Consider the following 24505-nt stretch of genomic DNA (forward strand, 5'->3'; position numbering starts at 1 on the left):
AACTGCCCTTATATGTATACTTCCTAATTACTTGCTCCATTTTTTTCTGAAGATATACTGCTAGTACTACAATACTTTAGTTCTGCCCCTCTTTGTCCTTTAAAGTTTTTTGAAAAAAAATTTTTTTCATAAAAGGAGCATACAGTAGAGATTCCTTTGTGCTTGCTGTTTGGGCTAAACATTTTGTTTGTGTGACTTGTTCATGTAGTTGTGCATATAGCTCTAGTTGTTAACATTGCTTTTTAATATTCCATTGCATGAATAGAGATAGTTCTGTTACTGATAGACATTTAGTATGTTTCTAGATTTGAACTATGAAAAATACTGCTGTTACAAATATTCTTGTATCTGTGCACATACAAGTATGGTTTCATGGGTGAAATTACTGAGTTATAAGATTTATGTCCAATTTTAGATAATCTCATTATTTCTAAGTGTAGAATACCATTTAACATTCTCACTGGTAATGATATAATAGGCTGGGCACCAGGAGGCCCACATCTGTAATCCTAGCTACTTGGGGGTTGGGATTTGAGGCCAGCCCTGGGCATACACATGAGACCCCCCCTTCTCTGCCAATAATAGCTGAGTGTGGTGTTGTACACCTATTATCTGAGCTATGTGGGAGGCTGAGATTAGAATTGAGGTCCGGCCCAGCTCAGGGAAAAATCAGTTTATGAAACTCCACCTCAAAAGGAAAGAAAGTTGGTCATGGTGGCAGGAAATGTAAGATAGGTGGATTACATCTAGGTGTATGCCCAGAAAAAGTGAGACCCTATCTGCAAATAACCAGTACCAAAAAAGACCTGGAGGCATGGCTAGTAGTAGAGGTTTGCTTAACAGTCCTTTGCCTAACACCAGAAATCAACAACTGCAATTAATAACTAAATACTGTAAGAGCTCCTAATGAACTCTATTTTTTTGATTCACATTTTCATTTTAGATGTTCTGGTAAGTTTGTTTCTCCCTTGTGATTGGAATTAAGCTCTGTTTTTATATTTTTTTAAGTTTTTATGGGGACATATTTTTTAACTATTATGTGCTTCTTTCCATATGGGAGAAATGGGATAATAATAACCCTTGCTTCCTGAGCTTGTTTTAAGAATTAAATGGATTAATGTATGTAAAGCACTTAAGCTCATGGGAGGATGTTAAGCATTATATATTTATTAATATTTATAAAAATATTTTACTTAGGGCTGGGAAGGTGGCTCAGTGGTAGAGCGCTTGCCTTGCATGCTCAAGGCCCTGGGTTCGATTCCTCAGCACCACATAAGCAAAAAGAAAAAAGCCGGAAGTGGTGCTGTGGCTCAAGTGGTAGAGTGCTAGCCTTGAGCTGAAGAGCTGAGGGACAGCGCCCAGGCCCAGAGTTCAGGCCCCACTACCGGACCCAAAAAATTTTTTTTTACTTATCTTTTATTTTTATTTTTTTTGGTCTGGCAAGGGGCCTGAACTCTGGGCCTGGGCGCTGTCCCTCAGCTCTTCAGCTCAAGGCTAGCGCTCTACCACTTGAGCCACAGCGCCACTTCCAGCTTTTTTCTTTTTGCTTATGTGGTGCTGAGGAATCGAACCCAGGGCCTCATGCATGCAAGGCAAGCGGTCTACCACTGAGCCACCTTCCCAGCCCTTTATTTATCTTTTAATGTATGACTTTATAGTGATTTGTTTAGGCACCAGAGGTCTTCATAGTTGTTTTGGAGACCTTAAAATTTTTTCTTTTCCTTTTCCTTTCTTTTTTTTTTGTCTGTTGTAGGCTTGAACTCAGGGCCTGGGCCCTGTCCCTAAGGTCTTTTGCTCAAGAGTAGCTAGTGCTCTACCACTTGAACCACAGCACCACTTCTGGTTTTCTGGTGGTTAAACAGAGCCTCATGAACTTTCCTGCCCAGGCTGACTTTGAATGGTGATCCTCAGATCTCAGCCTCCTCAGTAGCTAGGATTTCAGGTGTGATCTACTGGTATCTAGCTGCTTTTTTCTTTTCTTTTTTTTTTTTTCGGTGTGGGGCTTGAACTCTGGGCTTGGGCGCTGTCCCTCAGCTCTTCAGCTCAAGGCGAGCGCTCTACCACTTGAGACAGCGCCACTTCCGGTTTTCTGGTGGTTTATTGGAGATAGGAATCTCACGGTCTCTCCTGCCCGGGCTGGCTTTGAACCGCGATCCTCAGATCTCAGCCTCCTGAGTAGCTAGGATTACAGGCGTGAGCCACCAGCGCCCGGCTCTAGCTGCTTTTTAAAAAAAAATTTTGTTTAAAAAATTTTTGAAACAGGGTCTTTCTGTATAGTTCAAACTGGCATAGAACTCATGTACCAGGCTGGCCTCAAACTCACAGTCCTCTTGCCTCAGCTTCCTAAGTACTAGGATTACAGACATGTGTAACCAAGTCTGGCCAATAACTTTCAATTTCTACCTAGATGTGGCTTTCAATTTCTACTTAGATGTGGCTTTCATGGGGCATATATTATTTTTAAATCATATATGAAATATACTTGATAAATGTAAGACCTTTTAATTATTGATATAATTTCCTTGACATATGAACATATACAATTCTGTGAGTCTTGGCTTTGCTCTGTGGGGTGTTCTTGGAGTTTCTTGTGACTGGGACCTGCTAGGGTCACTGGCGTTTTGCTTAGCTATAAATTATAAACAGATGGAACTTTACCACTCTTTGCCATTTTTTTGCTTTTTACTTGGCAAATGTTTTAAAAAAGGCCTCAAAGGAAAGGGGTGAGTGACTTTTAACTCTAAATAGAATTCAGAGTTTTTCTTCAGAGAATTGATTTGGCATACTTACTTGGAGGAAGGTAGTCTTTTATTTTGGTTTTTGGTGATTTCTTATAAATGTGTTGGCTGTAGATGGATGAAGAAAGTGATTTAAGTTGTGTTTTGTATTCTAAATCTTCCTAAATATTTTCCTCATTGTATCTTTTCTGAAGATAAGGAAATAGTGGAGTTTGTTAAGAGTAGTGCTGTAGATTTCATTATATTAGAGCTTAGTATGTTGTATACTTACTAGAAATATGTCCCCATTTGACATTTTCTTTATGACTACATCCCTTTTTTCCCCATAGAAATGTCATCGAAGTTAAATGTTAATTAGATTGGCACTAACAGCTTTTTGTTGGAGAGGTGCACATCTTAACAGTTGTGAAATGATCAACTCTGTTGTGAGCAACTCCCTCCCCGCAAATCTTAAATCTGTATTGGTAGCATAGTTACTATTGCACTCATTGTATTCCATGAGATTCACACTGATTTTGCAGACCTATTTACCTTTCCCTATCTTACTGCTCCCCTCTGGTTTTATTCTAGGTGTGTGCTGCTAATGAAGCTGGTTTGTACTGTTGTAGCCTCCTTCACTCTCTGCTGGCTTCCATTCTTTACAGAATGGGAACAAACATTGCAGGTTCTAAGAAGACTTTTTCCAGTTGATCGTGGGTTATTTGAGGCATGTTCCAAAGCTTAGTACTTTCTGTTATTGTAATTGTAACCTCTGGGGAGTTTCTGTAGAAGAACAGGAACAGAAACCTCAGCTGCTTTCCTCCTACAATCATTCCCTGACAGTTACTTTAACCAATATGGAACTTCGAACACAGTTTTCTAGGATATTGCATGAATTGGTGGTATTTTTACCATTAGATCCATAATTTTTTCCAATGAAATTGGGTCCATGATGAAAGATAATACAAGAAGTTGTAGATAAAAAGTTAATAACTCTGTAATGTTTTGGCTTATATTCTCTTTTTAGTCTGAGGAAATTATTTGTTAAACTAATAATCATGTTTGCTTCTGAAAGAACTCATAATTCCTTATGAGATATGTAACCTTCATTCATAGTAATTTTTAATGAGATCTTTCATTTCATTTCATTTAATGCTAGTTTAATCACTCTTGTTAAACTTTTATTACATGAATAATTTGATCATTTAGATTTAGTAATTAAATTAAACAAACCATTTTTCTGAAACAAGACCTTTTAATAAAGTTAGAGACAACATATTTATAGATAATTTGCTTTTGAAAAACATTTCTTTAAAAAGAATTAATGCATATATGTCTTTTTAATATTGGAACTCATAAATTTCATCTTTCAATGGGTTTATCTTTCAATGGGTTTATAGGAGGATGGAACCAGTGTTTTGAAAGAAACTAAGAAAGGAATTATAATGAAGGAATTGGCGTATGTGATTATGTTGATGGCATGTTTGATAGTGTTGCCACTCTCTTCCATTCTTCCATTCAGTTGTTGCCCTCCAATTCTGAAGAGATTTTCTTTGATCTGGCAGAGGGAAGTAGGATGGTACAGTTGTCATTGATAGTGGTTTTTCTTGATGTCTTTATTATACAGCTGTGAATCAAGCAGCTTGTTGAGGATGGGTTATGACCAGGAGGGCCTGCAGTTACAAATTTAATTCGTTGTTTTTTGTAAAAAAAACATTTTGATTTATTAGCAATTAGCTCTTGTTATTGCTAGTATCTAGTAGATTGGTCTAAATAAATTCAGATGTGTAATTAAGTCAGCTAAATGTAATGTGTCTTATAAATTAGAGGAAGAAAAGTTTTCTTAGAGCAATTTCAAAAGGAATAAATTTGGGAATATATTTAAGGACAGTGTACTGCTCTGAAAACATACTAAGTATTTCTTGGAAATGTCTACATTATAGTTAATGGTTTATATTAGCTCCAGTTGCAGAAAGACAAAAGAAGTATGTTGAGAGTATAGGTATATGTTTACTGATTGAAGAATTTAATCTTTGTCATAAATGTGAACAGAACTTTTATGTGTCTCAAATTTTATTTATTGTTTAATATTTAAGGGTTGTACTTTATAGGGATAACTTTTCAATTATACCAAATGTAAACCTAACAAATCTCTCTTAAGGATAAGGTTGCCAATATTTGGTGCAGCTTCAGCATTTTCCTGAAGATTAAGGATATTTTGCCACGTCATATCCAGATAATAATAAGGTAAGAGACATAGTTTACATATGGTGTTATATGTTACTGCAAAATTAAGTAAGGTCATTAATCTGTCAATATTAGGAAATGAAATCTTCTCTATTTGATATTTTTCCCTTAAATTTCTGCCTCTATACAAGGCATACAATACAGGTGTTATTTATTTGTTTATTTTAATAGTGCTGGGGATTGGCCGTAGGGCCCTGTATGTTCTAGGCCAGCACTTCAACATTGACTTATACTCCCAGTCTAATAAAATTGAACTTCTTACTTGAACAGAAAATACATTAAACATGATTTAACATCATCTTGAAGAGTTATATTCTTTAGAATTATATCTGCCAAGGTCAACTAGAAAAATTAAAGAATTGAGAGATTAGTGAGAATACCCCTCATAGTCACCCAAATAGGAAGCATGTAGGCAGGGAATTTGGAGGACTTTAGTTAAGTCTAGCCAAGTTGACAAGTTACCACTGGAAGTGGGAACACATTACTGTATTAGTTTATGTACTTGTTTTCAGGGCTTTGAGGACTGTTATCCTTGCTGTTAAGTGGCTGACTTTGCTGCTTGCTGAATATGTTTCTTCCCTGTGGCCAGTCATACCAAGAGAAACTCCGCTAGCTTCCTGCTTGTTCTCTTATTAAATAATTTGCTCTTTCTAATCTATCATGGGCTTGAAAACCAGATTGTCATCTTTTGTGAAATGAGAGCTAGAGCGGTTCTTTTTTTTTTGGGGGGGGGTCTGGTCGTGGGGCCTGAACTCTGGGCCTGGGCGCTGTCCCTCAGCTCTTCAGCCCAAGGCTAACACTCTACCACTTGAGCCACAGTGCCACTTCTGGCTCTTTTCTTTTTGCTGATGTGGTGCTGAGGAATCGAACCCAGGGCCTTGAGCATGCAAGACAAGTGTTCTACCATTGAGCCACCTTCCCAGCCCCTAGAACGGTTCTTTTGGAAGCAAAGTTTATGTATGTTTGTGTTAAAAATGTAGTTATCTCTGAATTTCTTATAGGAAATGTTTGACACTTGGTATCCAGCTATATAGCTTTATATATTTTCTGTACATGGTATTAGATACTAAAATATATTTTATTTTGTATTGTATCATATAGTTATGTACAAAGTCTCCAGGTAATTCCATATGGATTTTGTTTAAATGTTACTTGGTTTTAAATTTAATAAATGAAAATTAGCTTTAGTTTAAAATCAATTTAAATTGATAAAAATATGATCTTTATATTTTAGAAAATGTTTGTTTTAGCTATTTCATATGTCTACAAAAAACCCACATAATTTATTTTTATTCATTGTTTAGCTTTTGTTTTACGTTTTTGAGTGTGCTTCCTGCATGCATAAAGTTAATACTTCAGCCCTCACCCAAAGGATTCAAATTTACTTTGGTAAGTTTTTTTTATTACTTTAGGTACTTAAGTCTGTTAAAACTGATCTTTTAAAAGTATTAATAGTTATTTTCTTGCTTTGAACAAGAATTGCTGATTTGGGAAGTAAGACATTTATTTATTGGCTGACAATTATTGAGTGTGTCCCATATTTTGGTGCTGTGTTGGGCACAAGGCTAAGCAGTAGGACATTCCAGTTTACTTCAACAACTGTTCAATTTCTGTTTTGTATTGGTTAATGAGAGGATATAAAGGAGAAAATAGTGATAAACATACTTAAATAATTACACTATCAAGCAGATGGTGTTAAGTCTGTCAGGTACAAATCAAGTCCTATGCTGATGGTATGGGAAAGGGAGACATTGGAGAAAGTATTTAGACAGCTGCTTAGAGCAAATGGGATTTGAGCCAAATTTGAAAGTTGGGCAAAATTTGGAATAGGAGATTATAGTATAAGAGAAATTCACAACCAGAAGAGCTCAAAGTAGGAAAGGAAATGTTTTGAGAAATCTTTTAAGCAATAAAATTTATAATGTGTGTGTGTGTGTGTGTGTGTGTGTGTGTTCAGAATAGGAAAGAGGTAGAGGTAAAACAGTAGACCAAATTACAGATGACTTTGAATATATTGTTGAATGGTTAGCAGTTTAATCTATGTACAAGAGGACTGAAAAATGGGATGGAAGGGGTAGATCTGTTTTATGAAGGTGCCATGTCAGTTTAAGATGGATTGGGTATATTTCCTATAGTTTAGGGTTTTTCTGAGTAGGTTTATAAATTCTCCTGGTCGTATTTTTTTTCTTTTGTGGGGTCAATAACTGGGGTTTGAACTCAGGGACTCTTGCTGGCTAGGTAGGTGCTTTACTGCTAAGCTCCCCCGTAGCCCTAGTTTTTGTTACTTATTTCTGATATAGAACCTCACTTCCTGTTGGGTGTGCCTGGACCTTGATCTGAATATTTTAGGCTTCTTGTAGTTTCTGGAATGCCAGGCACTTGCCACTGTATCCAACTTTCCTTCCTTGAGATGGAGTCTTAAGGGCTTTCCTGACCAGAGTGTCCTGGAACTTCTGTCTTTCCAATCTTGGCCTCCTACATATCTTAGGATGAGAGTTTTTACATTACTATAGCCCTATGGATTGAGAAAGGGTCTCAAGAACTTATCTGCCTGGACTTCCTCAAACTGTGATCCTTTGGATCTTGTCCTTCCAAGGATTACAATCATGAGTCACTTGTATCAGCATTATTCCTGGTTATATTTCTATAATATTAAAATTTTGTTTCTGTGTGCCTTGTTCTATAAAATTAGTTTCTAAAGTATTAAGAGCATTTAGTTTATGAAAATAGTAATCCCAGTGGGTTTCATTTTAGGAATTAGCTTTACTTCTGGGACAGGTACTACATACACTGCACTCTAAAAATAAGAGCAGAGCATGACAGATGAATATTTCAAAAGTGACCTCTGTGCCACAGTGCAGTTAAGTTCCTGGTTTTTTTTGTTGTTGTTGTTTTTTGTTTGTTTTTTTTCCAGTGGTCTATTATGGAGCTTGAACCTCAGGGCTTGGACACTCACTGTCCCTGAGTTCTTTCGCTCAAGGCTAGCACTTCACTACTTTGAGCCACAGCTCCACCTCTAGTTTTCTGGAGAAAAGGGTCTCATGGACTTGCCTGCTCAGGTTGGCTTGAGACTGTGATCCTCAGATCTCAGCCTCCTGAGTAGCTAGGACTATAGGCATGAGCCACTGGTGCCCAGCTTTTTTTTTTTTTTCAATATATGATACAAAGTTTCTGTAGCTCAGGTTGGCATATACTTTTCTTTTGGTGCCAGTCCTAGGTAGTACTTTAACACTTGAGCCACAGTGCCACTTCTGTTTTTTCCTAAGTAGTTTATTGGAGATAATCTCTTGGACTTTACTGCCAAGGCTGTCTTCAAACTACAGTAATCAGATTTTAGCCTCCTGAGTAGCTAGGATTACAGGTGTGAGGCACTGGCACCTGGCGTGGCATAGACTTTATTTTTCTTTCTGCCTCAGACCTCCAAATACTGAGATTACAAGTGTGTGATATTATACCTGGTATTATTTTAATTATCTTTTTATTGATGGTTTCTTTAAGTTTCATTCTCTGAATGAACTGTGAACATGTTATTCATTGTTAATATTTAGACAGATTTGACATGGTTAGTAATGTTGTATTGTGATGTTTTCAAGGGACTTATGAAATGTTTTCAAGTTTGTGAGAAACAATCTGATTTTTCTAGGAAATAGCATACTAAAATGTATATTTCAAAATAATGGAATAGAATTTTAGGATGTGAATACCTATAATAGTATTAGAAGATAATTACTTTTAGGGATATAAGAAAAATAATTAAAAAAACAAAAACATTTTCTCATTTTAAAAAATTACCCTAAGACAAGAACAAATTTGGCTTGCAAATTTGGAAAAGCATGAAGTGGCTGGTGTGAAATGAATGAATGAATGAATTAGAAGTCAAGAGACAGAAGCTAGACCTCTAGGAGTTTGGATTTTATTCAAAGTATAGAGGGAATCTAAGGGGGGATTTAAAAAGGTAAATCTCATGATGTGACATGGTAGCTTTTGGGAGAGTAGAATATAAGGGGGCAACAACATTATCAGTGAGGAGAAGTGTTACTGGTTACTACAGGAGAAAGACGGGTGTGGCTTGGACTACTCTGCCACCATCTTCAGAGAGAAATGGGGAGAAGTAGAAGGATATATTTAGGAGATACTTTTGGATTTGGAGATAGATTAGATACGTATATAGACATATCTAATATGTAAAATATAACCTTCTGAAAATAGATCTGAGTAATTTACTTAAAACCCCAAATAGATGAATTTGTAAAATGGTTAGTATATTTTGTTGAAGCATACATTTAAAGAATTATAGATTTGACCAGTTTTAGATTTTTGACCCTTTTGTAAACTTAATACTTTTTAGTTTAATCAAATAGCAAGAGAAGATGAAAGTATTTTTATTGTTAAGTATTGTTAAGTAATTTTATTACATATTGAATCTCAGTGAACTCATTTTATGTAGCTATATATATCTAGCTGTATGTTTTCTAAAAATAATATGTACATTTTAAAATCTGATTAAATAGTAGACACATTAGTGCTATTTCTGTTTGACCTCTAGATAGTAGCTGTAATTAACATTAAAAATTCACTTGAACTGATTTTGATTATGATTCATAATTCAGCTGGTATATTTTGCATGTTGTAACACTTTATTCCCCCTGCCCCCTTTTTTTAAAGGTTAGCTGTGCACTGTCATTCTTTTTATTTTCTTTCCAAGTACATGAAAAGTCCATTCTGTTGGTATCATTGTAAGTAGAAATCTTTGAAGTTTGCATTTATTGTTTTTATTATATACATAAATTTGTAATTTACATATAAGTGTTGGTTAAATGTTAAAGCTAAACAATTTGTGTGTGTGTGTGTGTGTGTGAGTGTGCGTGCACGTGTGCGTGCGTGTACCAGTCTTGGAGCTTGAGCTCAGGGCCAGGGTCCTGTCCCTGAGCTTTTGTGCATAAGGCTAGCACTTTATCACTATATATATAAAAATACAAATATATATTTTTGTATATAGTGAGTTTAGTCATTTTTTCCTAGAATGATGATGTCTACAATTTTAGTTATAACATATATTTTAGGCCAAAATAATAGAATTGTTATTGATATGCTTCTCCTTCCCATTTCTTTCTAATTATTTTTTTTTCTTTCCTTTTTTGGGGAATAGGGGCTTGAACTCAGGGTCTTGGTACTATCCCTGAGCTTTTTGCTCAAGGCTAGTGCTTTACCACATGACCCACAGCTCCACTTCTGGCTTTTTTGTTGTTGTTGTTGCCTGGGATGGCTTTGAACTGCAATCCTCAGATTTTAGCCTCCTGAGTAGCTGGAATTACAGGTGTGAAACACCAGCACCTAGTTTTGTTATTTTCTTAATGCTAATGAAAAAATGTTCTCCAAAGAGGCTTTCTTTAGATTGGAGCCTGTTCCTTTTTTTGCCTTTATCATTCCATTCACTTTCTCATTTATTTGATAGTTTTATTCTCTACATTTACATCTACAGGATTTTTCCTACATTTTTTTCTTGTTTTTGTTGTTTGCCTTGTCTTTATGATCTTTAGATGAAGATTTTTTAAAATAACTTATTGGTAGTCCTTAACCAGACTACTGTAAGATGATTAAAATTTTCCCAATCTTCATAGAAAGAACTGGTTGATAATTGGGGCATGTTTTCCTGATATTGTTTAAACAGTATTTGACCAGAATACTTTGGAATACTTGCATCCACTCCTTGGTCAATCCCAACTGGGTACTACTATTTATTCCATTCCACTCACAAAGAAGAACAACAAAAATTGTACTTGACTCTATGTTTGTAAGGTTTCTGTGGAAGATATATGTGCAGAATGAGCCATGACAAATAGAATGCAGTATTTCTTTTATTATGTGGAGTTTTGGTCTGAAAGCAGCTGGGCTGGCCTATGTGAATAGTGTCCTTACTCTGAACACAGTAGTCTCATTTCACTGAAGGCTGGGAGGACATGCTTTTCTCTTAGGTTAGATCTTACCTCTTAACAAGGTAATGGGTCCAAGTTGTATAAGACCTTGTAGGTGACATTAGACACTTTGGATTTTATTCTAAAAGGAATGAGGAACCAGGTATGGCTTCAAACAAGGTGAAGGAGATGAGAGAAGAGGTTGAAAATGTAGGAGATTTTATTGCTTGAGTTTATTCCTATCAATAAAGTACCTTGAGGTTAAGGGCTGAGTTCTAGTCATCTTTATATTCTTTTCAGAGCAGTATCTACATATATCTACATTATATATTAAACAAATTAATGGAAATAATTAAGACCTAGGGAAATCATATATATTGAGCAACTACTATGTTGTTACTAGTGAATGCATTCTGATTTAGAATATATTTAAGCAGTGAAATGGAAAATGCCATAGTATTATTTCTTAGTATGGGAGCTTTCAATAAGTTTCTAATCCCAAGATTTAATCTCATGTGCTAGGTGATATGGAGAGAAGCTTCCTTCTAATAAAGGGGAGAATGCTCAAACTTTTTAGGAGCAGGTTTAAAAGTGAGGGAAGCCCAAATATTAATAGAAGCAACAATTATTCAGAGCCATCACCATTAGAAAAGTTTACTTTTTATTGATAAAAATAAATACTAGATACTCCCAGAATTCTTTTAACTACTTAACAATACAAGCTATTAGTATGATGCCATATAGGCATGAGACAGGCTAATTATTGTTTCACAGTCACACAGTTACGTGACAGAAATAGGATTAGCACTCAAAGCTTCTGACTCACCCCTTTTCTGTGAATACTCACATATTTGCATCCAGAAGGTATTGGAACAAGGGTAAGGAGGTCAGCAAATTTGGAGCTATGATCTTAGACAGCTGTTTGATAACCCAACATCCCTACTTTATTGGCATTGTGCTTATTGTTCCTAAAGGAGAGCCCTTTTCATGTTGTCTCTTATGACTCAGTTTCCTGCTGTTAGTTTCCCATTAGTATTTCTTTCCCTTTAGCTTCTCTTTCTTTTCTTTCCTCACTGACATGATGATCTTCTCTGTTAAAACTTTATTTTTTAATTTAGCTAATATGTAAAGTTGAGGAACATAAAAACCAAAGTTTGACAAAAAAAGCTGTCATGGGGATTCATCTTATATTTTCCAAGTAGTATGAAATAGATAGGCTGAGTGTGGTGGCCCATACCTGCAATTCCATAGCTTGGGAGGCTGATGGCAGAAAAATCACAAATTCAGGGCCAACCTAGGCTCCATAGTGAGACCCTGTCATACAAGAAAAGAAAAATATGAAAACCTTTCTTTCTCTGAATGTTCAGATAGGGCTTATCTGATCTTTTCCTTAAGGTACTGTTTGTATGACAGAAAATAAAAACATTCCACTAATGACATATGATTGTAGCAGTTTTCAAGTGCTTGTGTAGAGTTGATACCTTCTTTGTAGACACAGATTAGACTACTATAAAACAATGAATCAGTGTTATGTGGACAAATGGCTTTTTCCTTGCAAGCTACCCTTAAAAATCTGATAAATAAAATGTTACTTATATTTTTTACAAGCAGAGGTTGAAATTATATTCTGTAATATTAAAGCTTTTTTCTTTGTCATTTTAGGCCAGTCTGCTTAGTTTTAAATGAAATTCCTTTTATGGCTACTTGGTTTTTGCTTGTATCAACCTTTAGGTGAGTCAAACTATGTATCATTTCCCATGTAACATTTTCTTTATTTTATTTTATTTATTTATTTATTTTTTGGTTGGTCATGGGGCTTGAACTCTGGGCCTGGGCGCTGTCCCTCAGCTCTTCAGCTCAAGGCGAGCGCTCTACCACTTGAGCTACAGCGCCACTTCCAGTTTTATGGTGGTTTATTGGAGATAGGAGTCTCATGGTCTCTCCTGCCTGGGCTGGCTTTGAACCGCAATCCTCAGATCTCAGCCTCCTGAGTAGCTAGGATTACAGGCTGAGCCACCAGCACCCGGCCATTTTCTTTATTTTTATAAACACATAAAACTTTTTACAAAGTGGTGATTTGAATTGATGATTTTGTTTTGATGGTTTTCCTGTTTACAGTATGCTACCTCTTCTACTAAAGGATGAACTCCTAATGCCTTCAGTTGTGACAGTGATGGCATTTTTTGTAGCCTGTACAACTTTCTTTCCAGTATTTGGAAAGACTTCAGAAGAAGAACTGAAGTTGAAATCTTTCTGCATTTCTGTAAGGCGGTATCTTCCTCGTTTTACATTTCTTCCCAAACTAATACGATATTTGGTAAGTTGTTTTAAGGAATGATACATTTTCTAGCATGCCTATTTTTAAAAAAATTACTGATGTCTTCTATAGCTTTTGGAGATACTATTCATGCAATCCACTCATTTAATGTGTATATTATTAGTGACTTTTAGTATGGACACATATTTGTATAACTATCACTGTAATCTTATTTCAGTACCACAGAAAGGAACCCTTCCTGGATCCATTAGCAGTCATCTCTCATACTTTTCATCCTAACCCCCAGCCTTAGAAGTATTAATCTACTTTCTTTGTCTATAGATTTGTCTATTCTGGATACGTCCTATAAGTGGAATGTCAAAGATAACTCAGGCTGCCATAACCAAATACCACAGATTGAGTGGCTTGAACAGAAATTTATTCCCTCACAGTTCTGGAGGCTAGAGTCCAGAACATGGTGTTGGCAGGGTTGGTTTTAGGTGAGGCCATTCTTCTTGTTGATAAATGGCCACTTTCATGCTATGTTCTCACACAGAATCTACTTTTGTGATCACATGGAGACATCCAGTATCTTCCTTTTAGATCCCAGTGCTATTGGTTAAGGGCCTCAGTTATCTCCATTGCTGACTTTTTTTTTTTTTTTTTTTGTCATGGGGTTTGAACTCTGGGCTTGAGCACCATCCCTCAGCTCTTCAGCTCAAGGTGAGCACTTTACCACTTGAGCCACAGTGCCACTTCTGGTTTTCTGGTAGTTTATTGGAGAGAAGAGTCTCATGGCCTTTCCTGCCCAGGCTGGCTTTGAACTGCAATACTCAGATCTCAGCCTCCTGAGTAGCTAGGATTACAGATGTAAGCCACCAGTACCCAGCCATAGTTGATTTTCTAAAAGCCCTAAGTCCAGATATAATCACATAGGGGGCTAGGGTTTCAATTTTTGAAATTTGGGGTAGGACACAATATACAATAAGGTCCTTGATAGGGATTCACACAAAAGGAGGCATTTTATGAGTCATTTCTTTCACTTAGTCTGTTTTTGGAATTCATCCATATCACAGTATGTATCAATACCTAAATTCCTTTTTTTTGCCAGATTATATTCTATTATACAAACATACCATATTTTGTTTTTCAAAGGACATTAGGCTGTTTTGGCTATTATAAATAATACTGTTATGAATGTTTGTGTTCAAAGTATTGAGCTCATAGTGTTTTCATTTTCCTTGAATATATATCTAGGAGTAGAATTGCTGGGTCTTAGAGTAATTATATTTTTAGCATTTTCAGAAATTTTGGGGCAGGCTGCTTGCTATATCTCTTGGTGTCTCTGGTCCTTCATGCCCACAGTGCCTGCACTACTTTAACAACCTCCTTGGCCTTGCTGTGTGTGAGTATCTAGAAATCTGTATAATCTGTATAATTTGTCACATTCTAGTGCATTGTAGATCTAATTTCTGCATATCAGAGAAAATGTGCTGTTTGTTTCTCTGAGCTTACCTTACCTCACTTAACATGATTTGTTCTAGTTCTATCCATTTTCCTGCAAATGACGTTTTGTTCTTTCTAAAGGCTGTGTCAAGTTCCATTTTTGGATCTAGTCATCTATGGTGGAGCATCTGGGCTGTTTCCTTATCTTGGCTATTGGGACTAGTGCAGCAGTGAACATGAATGTGCAGGTGTCTTTATCATATACTGGCTCATGATGTGAGGGTAGATGCCCAGGAGTGGTATGGCTGGGTTGTAGGGAAGGTCTATGTTTGTTTTTTTTTTGAGGAACCTCCAGACTAATGTCCAAAGTGGTTATACTAGTTTACATTCCCACTAACAGTGCAGAAGGGTACCTTTTTCCCCACATCCCAACCAACAATATTGGCCAGTCTTAGTGGAATGAGATGGAATTCAGTTGTTTTGATTTGCATTTCTTTTATGGCCAGGGATGATGATCATTTCTTCAAGTATTTCATTGCCATTCTTACCTCATCTGAGAAATCTCTCCCTAGCTCCCTTGCCCATTTAGTGATTGGTTTATTAGGTTTGGGTAGGGGTTGGCCTCTTGAGCTCCTTGTATATATTGGATATTACACCTTTGTCTGATATATTGCTGGTAAAGATCTTTTCCCAATTGGTTGGGATATATTGGATATATTGGATATTACACCTTTGTCTGATATATTGCTGGTAAAGATCTTTTCCCAATTGGTTGGCAGTCCTTCTAGTTTAGTAATTATGTCCTTAGCTGTGCAGAAACTTATCGTTTTATTGTGGTTCCACTTTCAAGTCTCTCTCCTCTTGTGTCCCTGGGACTCTATTCAAGAAATTTTTACCTATACCTGTAAGTTCTAATGTTTCTTCTAGACATTGAGGTCTTTGACCACTTTGAATTGATATTAATGTATGATGACAAACAAGGATCCACTTTTAGTTTTCTGCATATGGATGCCCAGTTTCCCCAACACTAGTTATTAAACAGGCTATTTTTTTTCTACTGTGTGTCTTTGGCTCACTTATCACATATCAGATAACTTTAAGTGTATGGTTTTATTTCTGACTCTTCTAATCTAATCTTTTTGTGCCAATACCAAGCTGTTTTTGTTAATATGGCTCTGTAGTAGAGTCTGAGGCCTGGTATTGTGATACCACTCACATTCCCTTTTTTTGCCTAGAATTCCTTTGGCTATTCTAGGTCTTTTGTTTTCCCATAAAGAACTTCATTGTGATTTTGATGGGGATTACATTGAATTTGTATATAATTTTCGGCAGTATGGCATTTTCATAATATTGATTCTACCTATACATGAATATGGAAGGTCTTTTCATTTCTTGGTGCCCTCTTTGATTTCTTTCTTCAGATTTTTAGAGTTTTCACTATAAAGATCTCTCCCCTCTCCCCCTTAGTCCTAGGGCTTGAACTCAGGGCCTGGGCTCTGTCACTGAGCCTCTCTGTACTCAAAGCTAGCACTCTTACCACTTGAGCCACAGCACCACTTCTGGCTTTTTCAGTTTATTTGGTACTGCTAGGCAAGCATTCTACCACTAAGCCACATTCCCATCCCCTACTATAAAGATCTTATATGTTTCTGGTTAGGTTAACTTCTATGACTTTTTTTTTTTTTTGAGGCTATTGCAAATGGAGTTTTTTTTCATGATTTTCATTTCTGCTTTTTCATTGTTAGCATATGGAAAGGCTACTGACTTTTGTGGGTTAATTTTGTATCTTGCTACTTTGCCAAAATGGTTGAACAGCTCTAGGAGCTTGGGGGTAGAGTTTTTTGGTCCTTTAGGTATAAGATCAAGTCATTTGCAAATAGGGATAGTTTGATTTCTTCTTTCCGTATGTGAGTCTCTTTTATGACCTTTTCTTGCCTTATTGCTCTGGCTAGGAATTCCAGAACTCTATTAAAAAGAGTAGAGAGAGTGAACATACTTGCCTTGTTCCTGATATTAGGGGAAATAGTTTTAGTTTTTCCCCATTCAGTATGATGTTGGCTGTTGGTCTGTCATATATAGTCCGTATTATTTTGAGGAATGTTCCTTATATTCCTAGCTTCTCCAGAGCTTTGAACATGGATGTTGTATTTTGTTGAAGGCTTTTTCTGCATCTGTTGAGATGATCATGTGGTTCTTATCTTTGGCTCTGCTGACATGAATTACATTTACTGATTTGTATATGTTAAACCAGCCTTGCATCTGTGGGATGAAGCCTACTTGGTCATAATTTATGATTTTTTGTTTCTGGATTCTGTTGGTTAGTATTTTATTGAAGAGTTTTGCATTTGTGTTCATTAGAAAAATGGATCTATAGTTCTCATTTTTTGTTGGATCCTTACCCAGTTTTGAGGTGAGTATGATACTAGTTTCATTTGTTCCTTCTGTTTCTATTTCATGAAAAAGCTAGAGGAGTATTGGTGTTTGGTTGACAGTCCTTTGGTGAGAGCGGAATATTAAAATCTCCCTCTATTATTGTGTTGGGGGTCTATCATGTTCTTAAGTTCAAAAATATTTAATGTATTTAATGTACCCATTGTTTGGGTACATAAATACTACTGTGATTTCCTCTTCTTGGATCATTCCCTTTGTTAATATGTAATAACATTCCTTGTCTCTTCATAGTGATTTTAATGAAGTCTATTCTATCAGATACCAATGTGGCCATTCTTGTCTTCCTGCAGAATGCATTTGCATGAAAGCAATTTATTATTGTCTTTGACTGTGAGATGGGTCTCTTGGAAACAACAAATGGATGATCTTGTTTTTTGATCCAATCTGCTTTACTTCTTTTAATTGGGGAATTGAGTCCGTTAATGTTTAAGGTTATTATGGGGAGGTGTGTCATGTTTCCTGCCATTTTCTTGATTTCCTGTATTTTGCTTCTTTAACTGCTTACTAGTCCTCTAGTGATTTTTTTTTTTGGGGGGGGGTCTGGTCGTGGGGCCTGAATTCTGGGCCTGGGTGCTGTCCCTCAGCTCTTCAGCTCAAGGCTAGCACTCTACCACTTGAGCCACAGCGCCACTTCCGGCTTTTTTCTTTTTGCTTATGTGGTGCTGAGGAATCGAACCCAGGGCCTCAGGCATGCAAGGCAAGCGCTCTACCACTGAGCCACCTTTCCAGCCCATCTAGTGATTTTTATCTGATGTGTTTCTTTGACTTTCTTTTCTTCAGATTGTATGCTTCCCTTTAGAATCCTACTGCATTATTGGTGGGAGTATAAACTTGTCAAACCACTTTGGAAAGCAGTATGGAGGTTCCTCAAAAGACTACACATACAGCTCCCCTATGACCTATGCCCTATCAGAAAGAATGACGCTGCCCCATTTGTTAGGAAATGGAAAGACTTGGAAAAATTGTATTAAGTGATGTATGCTTCCCTTTAGTATGTTTTGCAGTTCTGGTTTAGTGTTCATGAATTCCTTTAATTTTTGTCTAGGATGACAAAATAATTAAATTGTAAATGATAGTTTTGCTAGGCTCATCAGTTTGGATTGGCAGTTGTTGATCTTCAGGATTTGAAGTATACCATTCCAGGCTCTCCTTGTATTGAGAGTTTGTGTGGGGAAATCTGTAGTGATTCTGATCTTCTTTCTGTTGTAATATAGCTCCTCAATTGGTTTTGCTGCATTTAAAGTTGATTCCTTGTTTCTTAAGTCCAGTGTTTTCTAGAAGTATTTCTTGGATCCTGTCTACTTTAAGTTCTATATGCCTTTGTTAAGTAGGTGAGATTTTCTCTCTTAAGATTGGGGCAGATTCTTCCTGCCAGCAGCCTCAAATCTAAGCTTACTGGCACGTATTGAGGGCCCATCACTGTGCTGCAGCAGAGGTCAAAGATGTGACAAATTATCTTTTATTGGATATTCCAATAAATCATGAGCATATCACTACTGATTTCCCTTGAAAAACAGTTAACAGCCTACATTCACCATTCATAAGGATGAAACTTAAGAAGAGACCCAAAAGAAGCTAGCTGAATCTCCAACTATGAAAAGATGTCCTGGCTTTTTTTCTTTTCTATTATAGAGATTGAAATTAGGACCTTGTGCTCTGGCTCAGCTTGTTTGCTTGACTGGCACTCTTCCACTTGAGGCATGCTTCCAGATTGACATTGGTTAACTGGAGATGCAATCTTTCTGACTTTTCTGCCGTGGCTGACTTCAAATATGATCTTCCAGGTCTCAGCCTCCTGAGTAGCTGGGATTATAGGCATGAGCCACTGGTATGGACTAGATGCCCTGGCTTTTACATAGTTGTTGTCTTTTGTCTTTATTTGGAACAAGAAAAACATTAGTACCTCTTGGTTATCCAAGAGATGGTTGAGTTACCACATACTATGGAATATATCAATATATTAGACAATGAAAAGCCAGGGAGTGTTAAAGAACTACTATACTACTGTAAGAATATTCATGATCCCTTATCTCTGTCTCCCAAGTAGCTAGGATTATGGGCTGGAGCCACATAGCCTTTTTATTTTTGAGATACATAGCCTTTTTATTTTTGAGATAGGGTGTAGCTATATATCCCAAGTTTACTCAGTGTCCCAAATACTTCCTTTTAATGCCTTGGTAGTTTGAGGTATTAGACAGGTTCTCCCACCTACCTATTAACACAGGGAAACTACTTGGAAAGCTTTGCCCCTAACAAGTACAAAGATCTACCTTGGCTTTTCCACTCAGGAGTGGTATTTTTTCCATTTGAGCCACATCTCTACTTCCATCATGGAGGTATTTTTAATTCTTTGATGATTCTAACATGAAGCCCGAGTTGAGATCCATCTGCTGAAGAGACTGGACTCTTACTTCTCCTTAAATCTACAATAACTACAAACCAATGTTAGCAGTACATTCGTTTTGCCTTCTATACTAAATATTTTTTTTTCTCTCCTAGTTTCTTACTTCAGTAATCACTATGCTCCTTCTGACATTGATGACCGTCTCACTGGATCCTCCTCAGAAATTGCCAGATTTATTTTCTGTATTGGTGTGTTTTATATCCTGCATGAACTTCCTGTTTTTCTTGTTATACTTTAACATTATAATCATGTGGGATTCTAAACATGGAAGAAGTCAGAAGAAAATCAACTAATCTTTATTCCCAAACAAATGTGAACTTTTTGTTATATATATAAATGAAATGATCATTTTGAGAATCATGGAATCATAGAAAAGGGTGAAAAGCTTTTTTTGTGTGTGCACAAAATAAATGCATAATGGGACCAAAGATCAAGTATTACTTGGCCAACATATATTGTACTTTAATAGTCACAGCTTTTTTTTTTTTTTTTTGTCGGTTGTGGGGCTTGCACTCTGTTTGGGCACTGTCCCTCAGCTCTTGAGCTTAAGGCAAAGGCTCTTCCACTTGAGCCATGGCACCACTTCCAGTTTGTTGGTGGTTTATTGGAGATAAGAGTCTCACTGACTTTCCTGACTGGGCTGGCTTTGAATTGCAATCTTCAGATCCCAGCCACCTGAGGAGCTAGGATTACAAGTGTGAACCTTCGGCGCCCAGTATTCACAGTATTTAAGTGGTAAAATATGAGAATAATATTCTTACTCCCAGTATTTTCTTGGGAAATGAATGCTATAAAGCTTATGTTAAAATTTGCAATTACAATGCTCTTTTTTAAAGAAAATCACAAATTTTAATATTCAAGTTTCCTTTACATTTTAGTATATAAGTAATGTATACTTTATTGTGCAGTAATTATTTCAGGAAAATAAATTTGGCCTATTTGTTTTTTGTGTCAGCCTTGGGGCTTGAATTCAAGGTCTGGGCACTGTCCTTGAGGTTTCTTGCTCAAGAGTAGCACTCTTATTTCTTGAACCACTTCTGTTTCTTTGGTGCTTACTTGGACTTAAGAGTCTTACAGTCTTTCCTGCCTGGACTGGCTTCAAACTGTGATCTTCAGAGTGACTAAGATTACAGGTGTCAGTCTGCCAGTGCCTGGCAAATTTGGGATAATCTTTTTAATTACTGAGAAGGTAAATTAAGCAGCTTGAAATTTGACTCTCATTGATTAGATATGTAAACATGAATGTTTAAACAAAGCAAAGTAGATTAAATGGATTCTTGTTTTTTTCTAAGAATAAAGGTATATCTGCATCCATAAATCATTTTTTCTCAATTTAAATTAAGTGGTCTAAATAATTTTTTTTGGAACCACAATCCTCAGAGCTCAGCTTCCTGAATTGTATTACAGGTGTAAACCAGCAAGAGCCTGCTAAAGTTCTTTATTAATTGTAATTACTAGTTCTATCCTTCCAGAATCAAACTGTTTAAACTGGTGTATAAATATTTTATCCACTGGGCATTGGAGGCTCATACCTATGATCCTAGCTACTCACAATGCTGAGATCTGAGGATTTTGGTTTGAAGCCAGCCTGGGCAGGAAAGTCCATAAGACTTTTTTTTTTTTTCTTTTTCCCTGTAAAAATAGTTACAGAGGGGGTTACAGTTACATAAGTAAGGTAATGAGTACATTTCCTATCAAGCATTGTCTCCAACTAATCACCAGAAAACGTAAGTGGCACAGTGGCTCAAAATGGTACAGGACTAGCTTTGAGCAAAAGAGCTTAGGGATAGCATTCAGGCCCCAAGTTCAAGCCCCATGACTTACCGGAAAAAAAATATTTCATCCTTTTTGTTATAATCAATATTACCAGTGTCATAGATAGTGATTCAAATTATGTTTCAGGTTACTTTTGTTCTGTTAATACAGTATCACTTTTTGTTAGCAAAAACAAGTCTTTATTTCAGTCTTCATGTAGAACATCTACTTTTTAGTTTCTCATATTACAACATTCTTAGTCTGATACAATAATGTCATTTTCATCATTAACTATTATGTAATGAATATATATCTTGTATAAAGTAGCCACTAAAGTATACTAAATGGTGTTATAATGTAAAATGGTGCAATTCCAACCATACACACATACACGTACATTTTGGACATGGTCAGCTAAAGGCTGATTTAAGAAGTTACCTGTTTCTCAGTGAGATAAAGAAAAGCCAGTTTAGATGAAGAAAACAATTGAGAAGTATTTCTTTCTCAAAGCAAATGTTCATAAAGACTCAAGCAGGTCAGCACAGCATAGGACAGCACAGCACAGCATAGCACAGCAGCCTTGAGCCACTGCCGAATCAGCAGCGCTGTCCATGGTCGCCATCTGTAATCACTGTGCCCAAATGTCAGTATCTTGGCTGGCTGGTAAAACTTCATTCATACTATTTTAAATTTTGTAGTATACTGGAATTTAACACAATATTAATTTAAATTAGTGAAGGTGAAGTTACCAATTTCTAGGTAATTAGAGAAACTTTAAAAGTAATTACCAACATCCAAGGTATCTTATAAGTAAATTCTGTAAGAATCCATTTTTCAGATGGATTCACTCTAATACTGAATAACACTGTAATCCTTAAGGAAACTTGTAATAGTATAAATACTGCTTATATTTACTAGAAACCAGTTTAAGAATGTACTTTGAACTTGGTGTAGCTAGGTTCCAAAATAGCAGAAATACCCAGTGATACATTAGGACCACAGGAGTAGCCAATTACAGAGCATTTCTCATAGCTAAATTCAAAATCATAGGGATGGGTGCTTTAATAAACAGCTAGGTTATGCAAAAGATAGGAAAATATCTTACTTCCTTGTCTAACATACCTGCCAAAAAAAAAATGAACCCTCCTAATGTTACTTTGAAGTACATTTTAGAGGGCAGAAACATTTCTGAGAAATGAAGATTTCTCCATTGTTGATACACTTGGGTTGCTTCTTAAAGCAATGAAGAGAATAGAGTGTATGTTCATATATCATATACGAAGTATATAGAAATCATTTTCCCTTGAGGTCTTAAGGAGGGGAGAAGAATCCCCGATGTAGCATTCTGTCCAAATGATAAACCATAACTAAGTGAATGAAATATTTACAAAAGTCAGAGCAGCCAAAGGAGACTGTTCAATAGGAAGGGAACAGGAGGTGGATAGATTATAACTAAATAATGGTTAGAATAATACAGTGGTTTCAAGTCTCAATTGGTCTCTCTTCTGTTATGTTCATTGGAAGATCAGGGCCAAGTATGTCTCCCATTCCCCTCCCCCCACATAAACATTAGTTTTGTGTGTGTATCTTTCTGCTTTGTCCTTCATGCGGCCTCCAAGGGTGATAAAGCGAGAGTCATCTGATCTACAATGAAGAGAACTGGGAAATGATTCTTAGCAGACCCAGCTGTTGTGAAAGGCAAAAGCTTAGTATATCAAGAGGTCAAACACACAGTAACTGGTTTAATAGCATTAAGCACATGCCTGCATAACTTGGATTACATATGAAAGCAATCTACAACTTAACCCTTTGTTTCCTAACTAATATGGGTTACTTTATGAAATGTTTTGGCTTATAGCCTAAAGTTAGTTTTTGGTAACATTTGATAAGAAGAATTGTATCATAGAGTATTCTTAAGTGGAAAATGAGTTATTTTAACCTTAATTTGTTAATTTTGTTTCAGATTTTCATACAGTGTTTTATTTTCATAATCCACTGAACTAAAAGACATCTTAGACTGATTTTTGTCAAACACTAAGGCAAGCACCACAGGAAAGCATCTTCCCTGCATATGCCCCTGTAATGGTTTTAAAAACTTACAGGGCAGGACACTCTGATTCCTTCTTCTCTACTTTGTGAGTAGCAGCACAAATAGATGGTAACACAAACTGCACCCAGAGTAAAAGAAATCTTAAGTTAATGCTTCAAAATAAATTGGAAGGGGTTGTATGTTATCTCCAGGTCTTTTCTTTAAAATTGACGGGAGTTGATAGTTAAAAAATAATTTCACATTTAAATGTCTGTGCTGGAAAATGCATTGTCACATTTCATATGAGGTGTAAAATTTTTTTAAACTTTCAAAATGTTTTTTTCTACGAGCACAGAAAAAAGACTAGCATATATATAATAAAGATACATCCCTAAGCTAGAGGCTATAGTCTTGTATTTTGCAATACATTTTTTCAAAAAAAGAATCTGTAAATTAATAAGGAACAAGTACTTTCAAATGGAAAAATGGTACCTAATTTTACTTACATTAAATTTTATTCAGTGTTCTAGAAAAAATATAGCTCTTTTCAAAGAGGCACTGTCATACATGTTTTAGTAATTCTATCCACAAGTACTTCAAATATCTAGAAATGTGACACAGAATAGAAGGTCCTCTTATATGTGTTAGCTTGTTACATTAAAGGGTCAAGAAGAAATGTATTATTTACATTGAGATTATCTACTGGTGTGTGTAGAAAGTTTAAATTAGCTGCAGGAAATTTTATCTAGTCTTGCACCTGCCTAGTGCTACGAGCTGGTATTTACTGGGCAGATTAATTACAAACATTTTTTCTGTTCCTTTAAATATGATCAGGCAGATGCAGAAGTTTTGCTCATAGAAAGTACATTTCTTCTAGGTGCCTGTAAAATATGAAAGATGGTTATTACATCATCACAAATCAGTTCTCAGTTTAATGTCTGTCATACAATATATAAAATGACTTAATCACTAATCACCCATTATCCTGTTACCTTTTTAATTAGATACCTCTCATTTGCTTTTTTTGGCACTGTTTGAACTTAAGGCCCTGGGCTTGCTAGACAGGTGCTATATTACTTGAGCCTTGGCTCCTATCCTCATTTGCATAGTTTTGAGTTTTAAGTCGGATTCACTTTATAAGCAATTGAATGATTACTCTGACAGCACTGGCTCTTCATCTCAAGTGAAAATACATAAGATACTTTTGAGAGAATTTTAATACTCTGACATGACCTACTGAAAACACCACATTTACATGCCTTCGTCTGAAAGCTTTAAGGATCT

The 24505-nt window shown here is 36.2% G+C and overlaps 2 protein-coding genes across 6 annotated transcripts in view; one reads left to right on the plus strand and one right to left on the minus strand.

Moving 5' to 3' along the window:
* Alg6 (ALG6, alpha-1,3-glucosyltransferase) overlaps positions 1-19958 on the plus strand; it is a 42308-nt gene extending 22350 nt beyond the window's left edge. For 3 of the 5 annotated variants that reach the window (XM_013020643.1, XM_013020644.1, XM_013020645.1), the window contains 8 exons: positions 2538-2723; positions 3309-3444; positions 4879-4964; positions 6269-6353; positions 9630-9700; positions 12542-12610; positions 12998-13196; positions 19533-19958. In XM_013020643.1, coding sequence (XP_012876097.1) covers positions 2538-2723; positions 3309-3444; positions 4879-4964; positions 6269-6353; positions 9630-9700; positions 12542-12610; positions 12998-13196; positions 19533-19730 — 1030 coding nt within the window. In that variant the 3' untranslated portion in view covers positions 19731-19958. The remainder of the gene's footprint in view (positions 1-2537; positions 2724-3308; positions 3445-4878; positions 4965-6268; positions 6354-9629; positions 9701-12541; positions 12611-12997; positions 13197-19532) is intronic. The other 2 variants (XM_013020647.1, XM_013020646.1) reach the window with 2 other exon arrangements.
* Positions 19959-21333: 1375 nt separating this feature from the next.
* Itgb3bp (integrin beta 3 binding protein (beta3-endonexin)) overlaps positions 21334-24505 on the minus strand; it is a 34824-nt gene continuing 31652 nt past the window's right edge. The window contains exon 9 of the mRNA XM_013020501.1: positions 21334-24102. Within this exon, the coding sequence (XP_012875955.1) occupies positions 24095-24102 (8 nt within the window). The 3' untranslated portion in view covers positions 21334-24094. The remainder of the gene's footprint in view (positions 24103-24505) is intronic.

The sequence above is a fragment of the Dipodomys ordii genome, unplaced genomic scaffold, assembly GCF_000151885.1.
Source record: "Dipodomys ordii isolate 6190 unplaced genomic scaffold, Dord_2.0 Scaffold51, whole genome shotgun sequence".
In the NCBI taxonomy this organism is placed as follows: Eukaryota; Metazoa; Chordata; class Mammalia; order Rodentia; family Heteromyidae; genus Dipodomys; species Dipodomys ordii.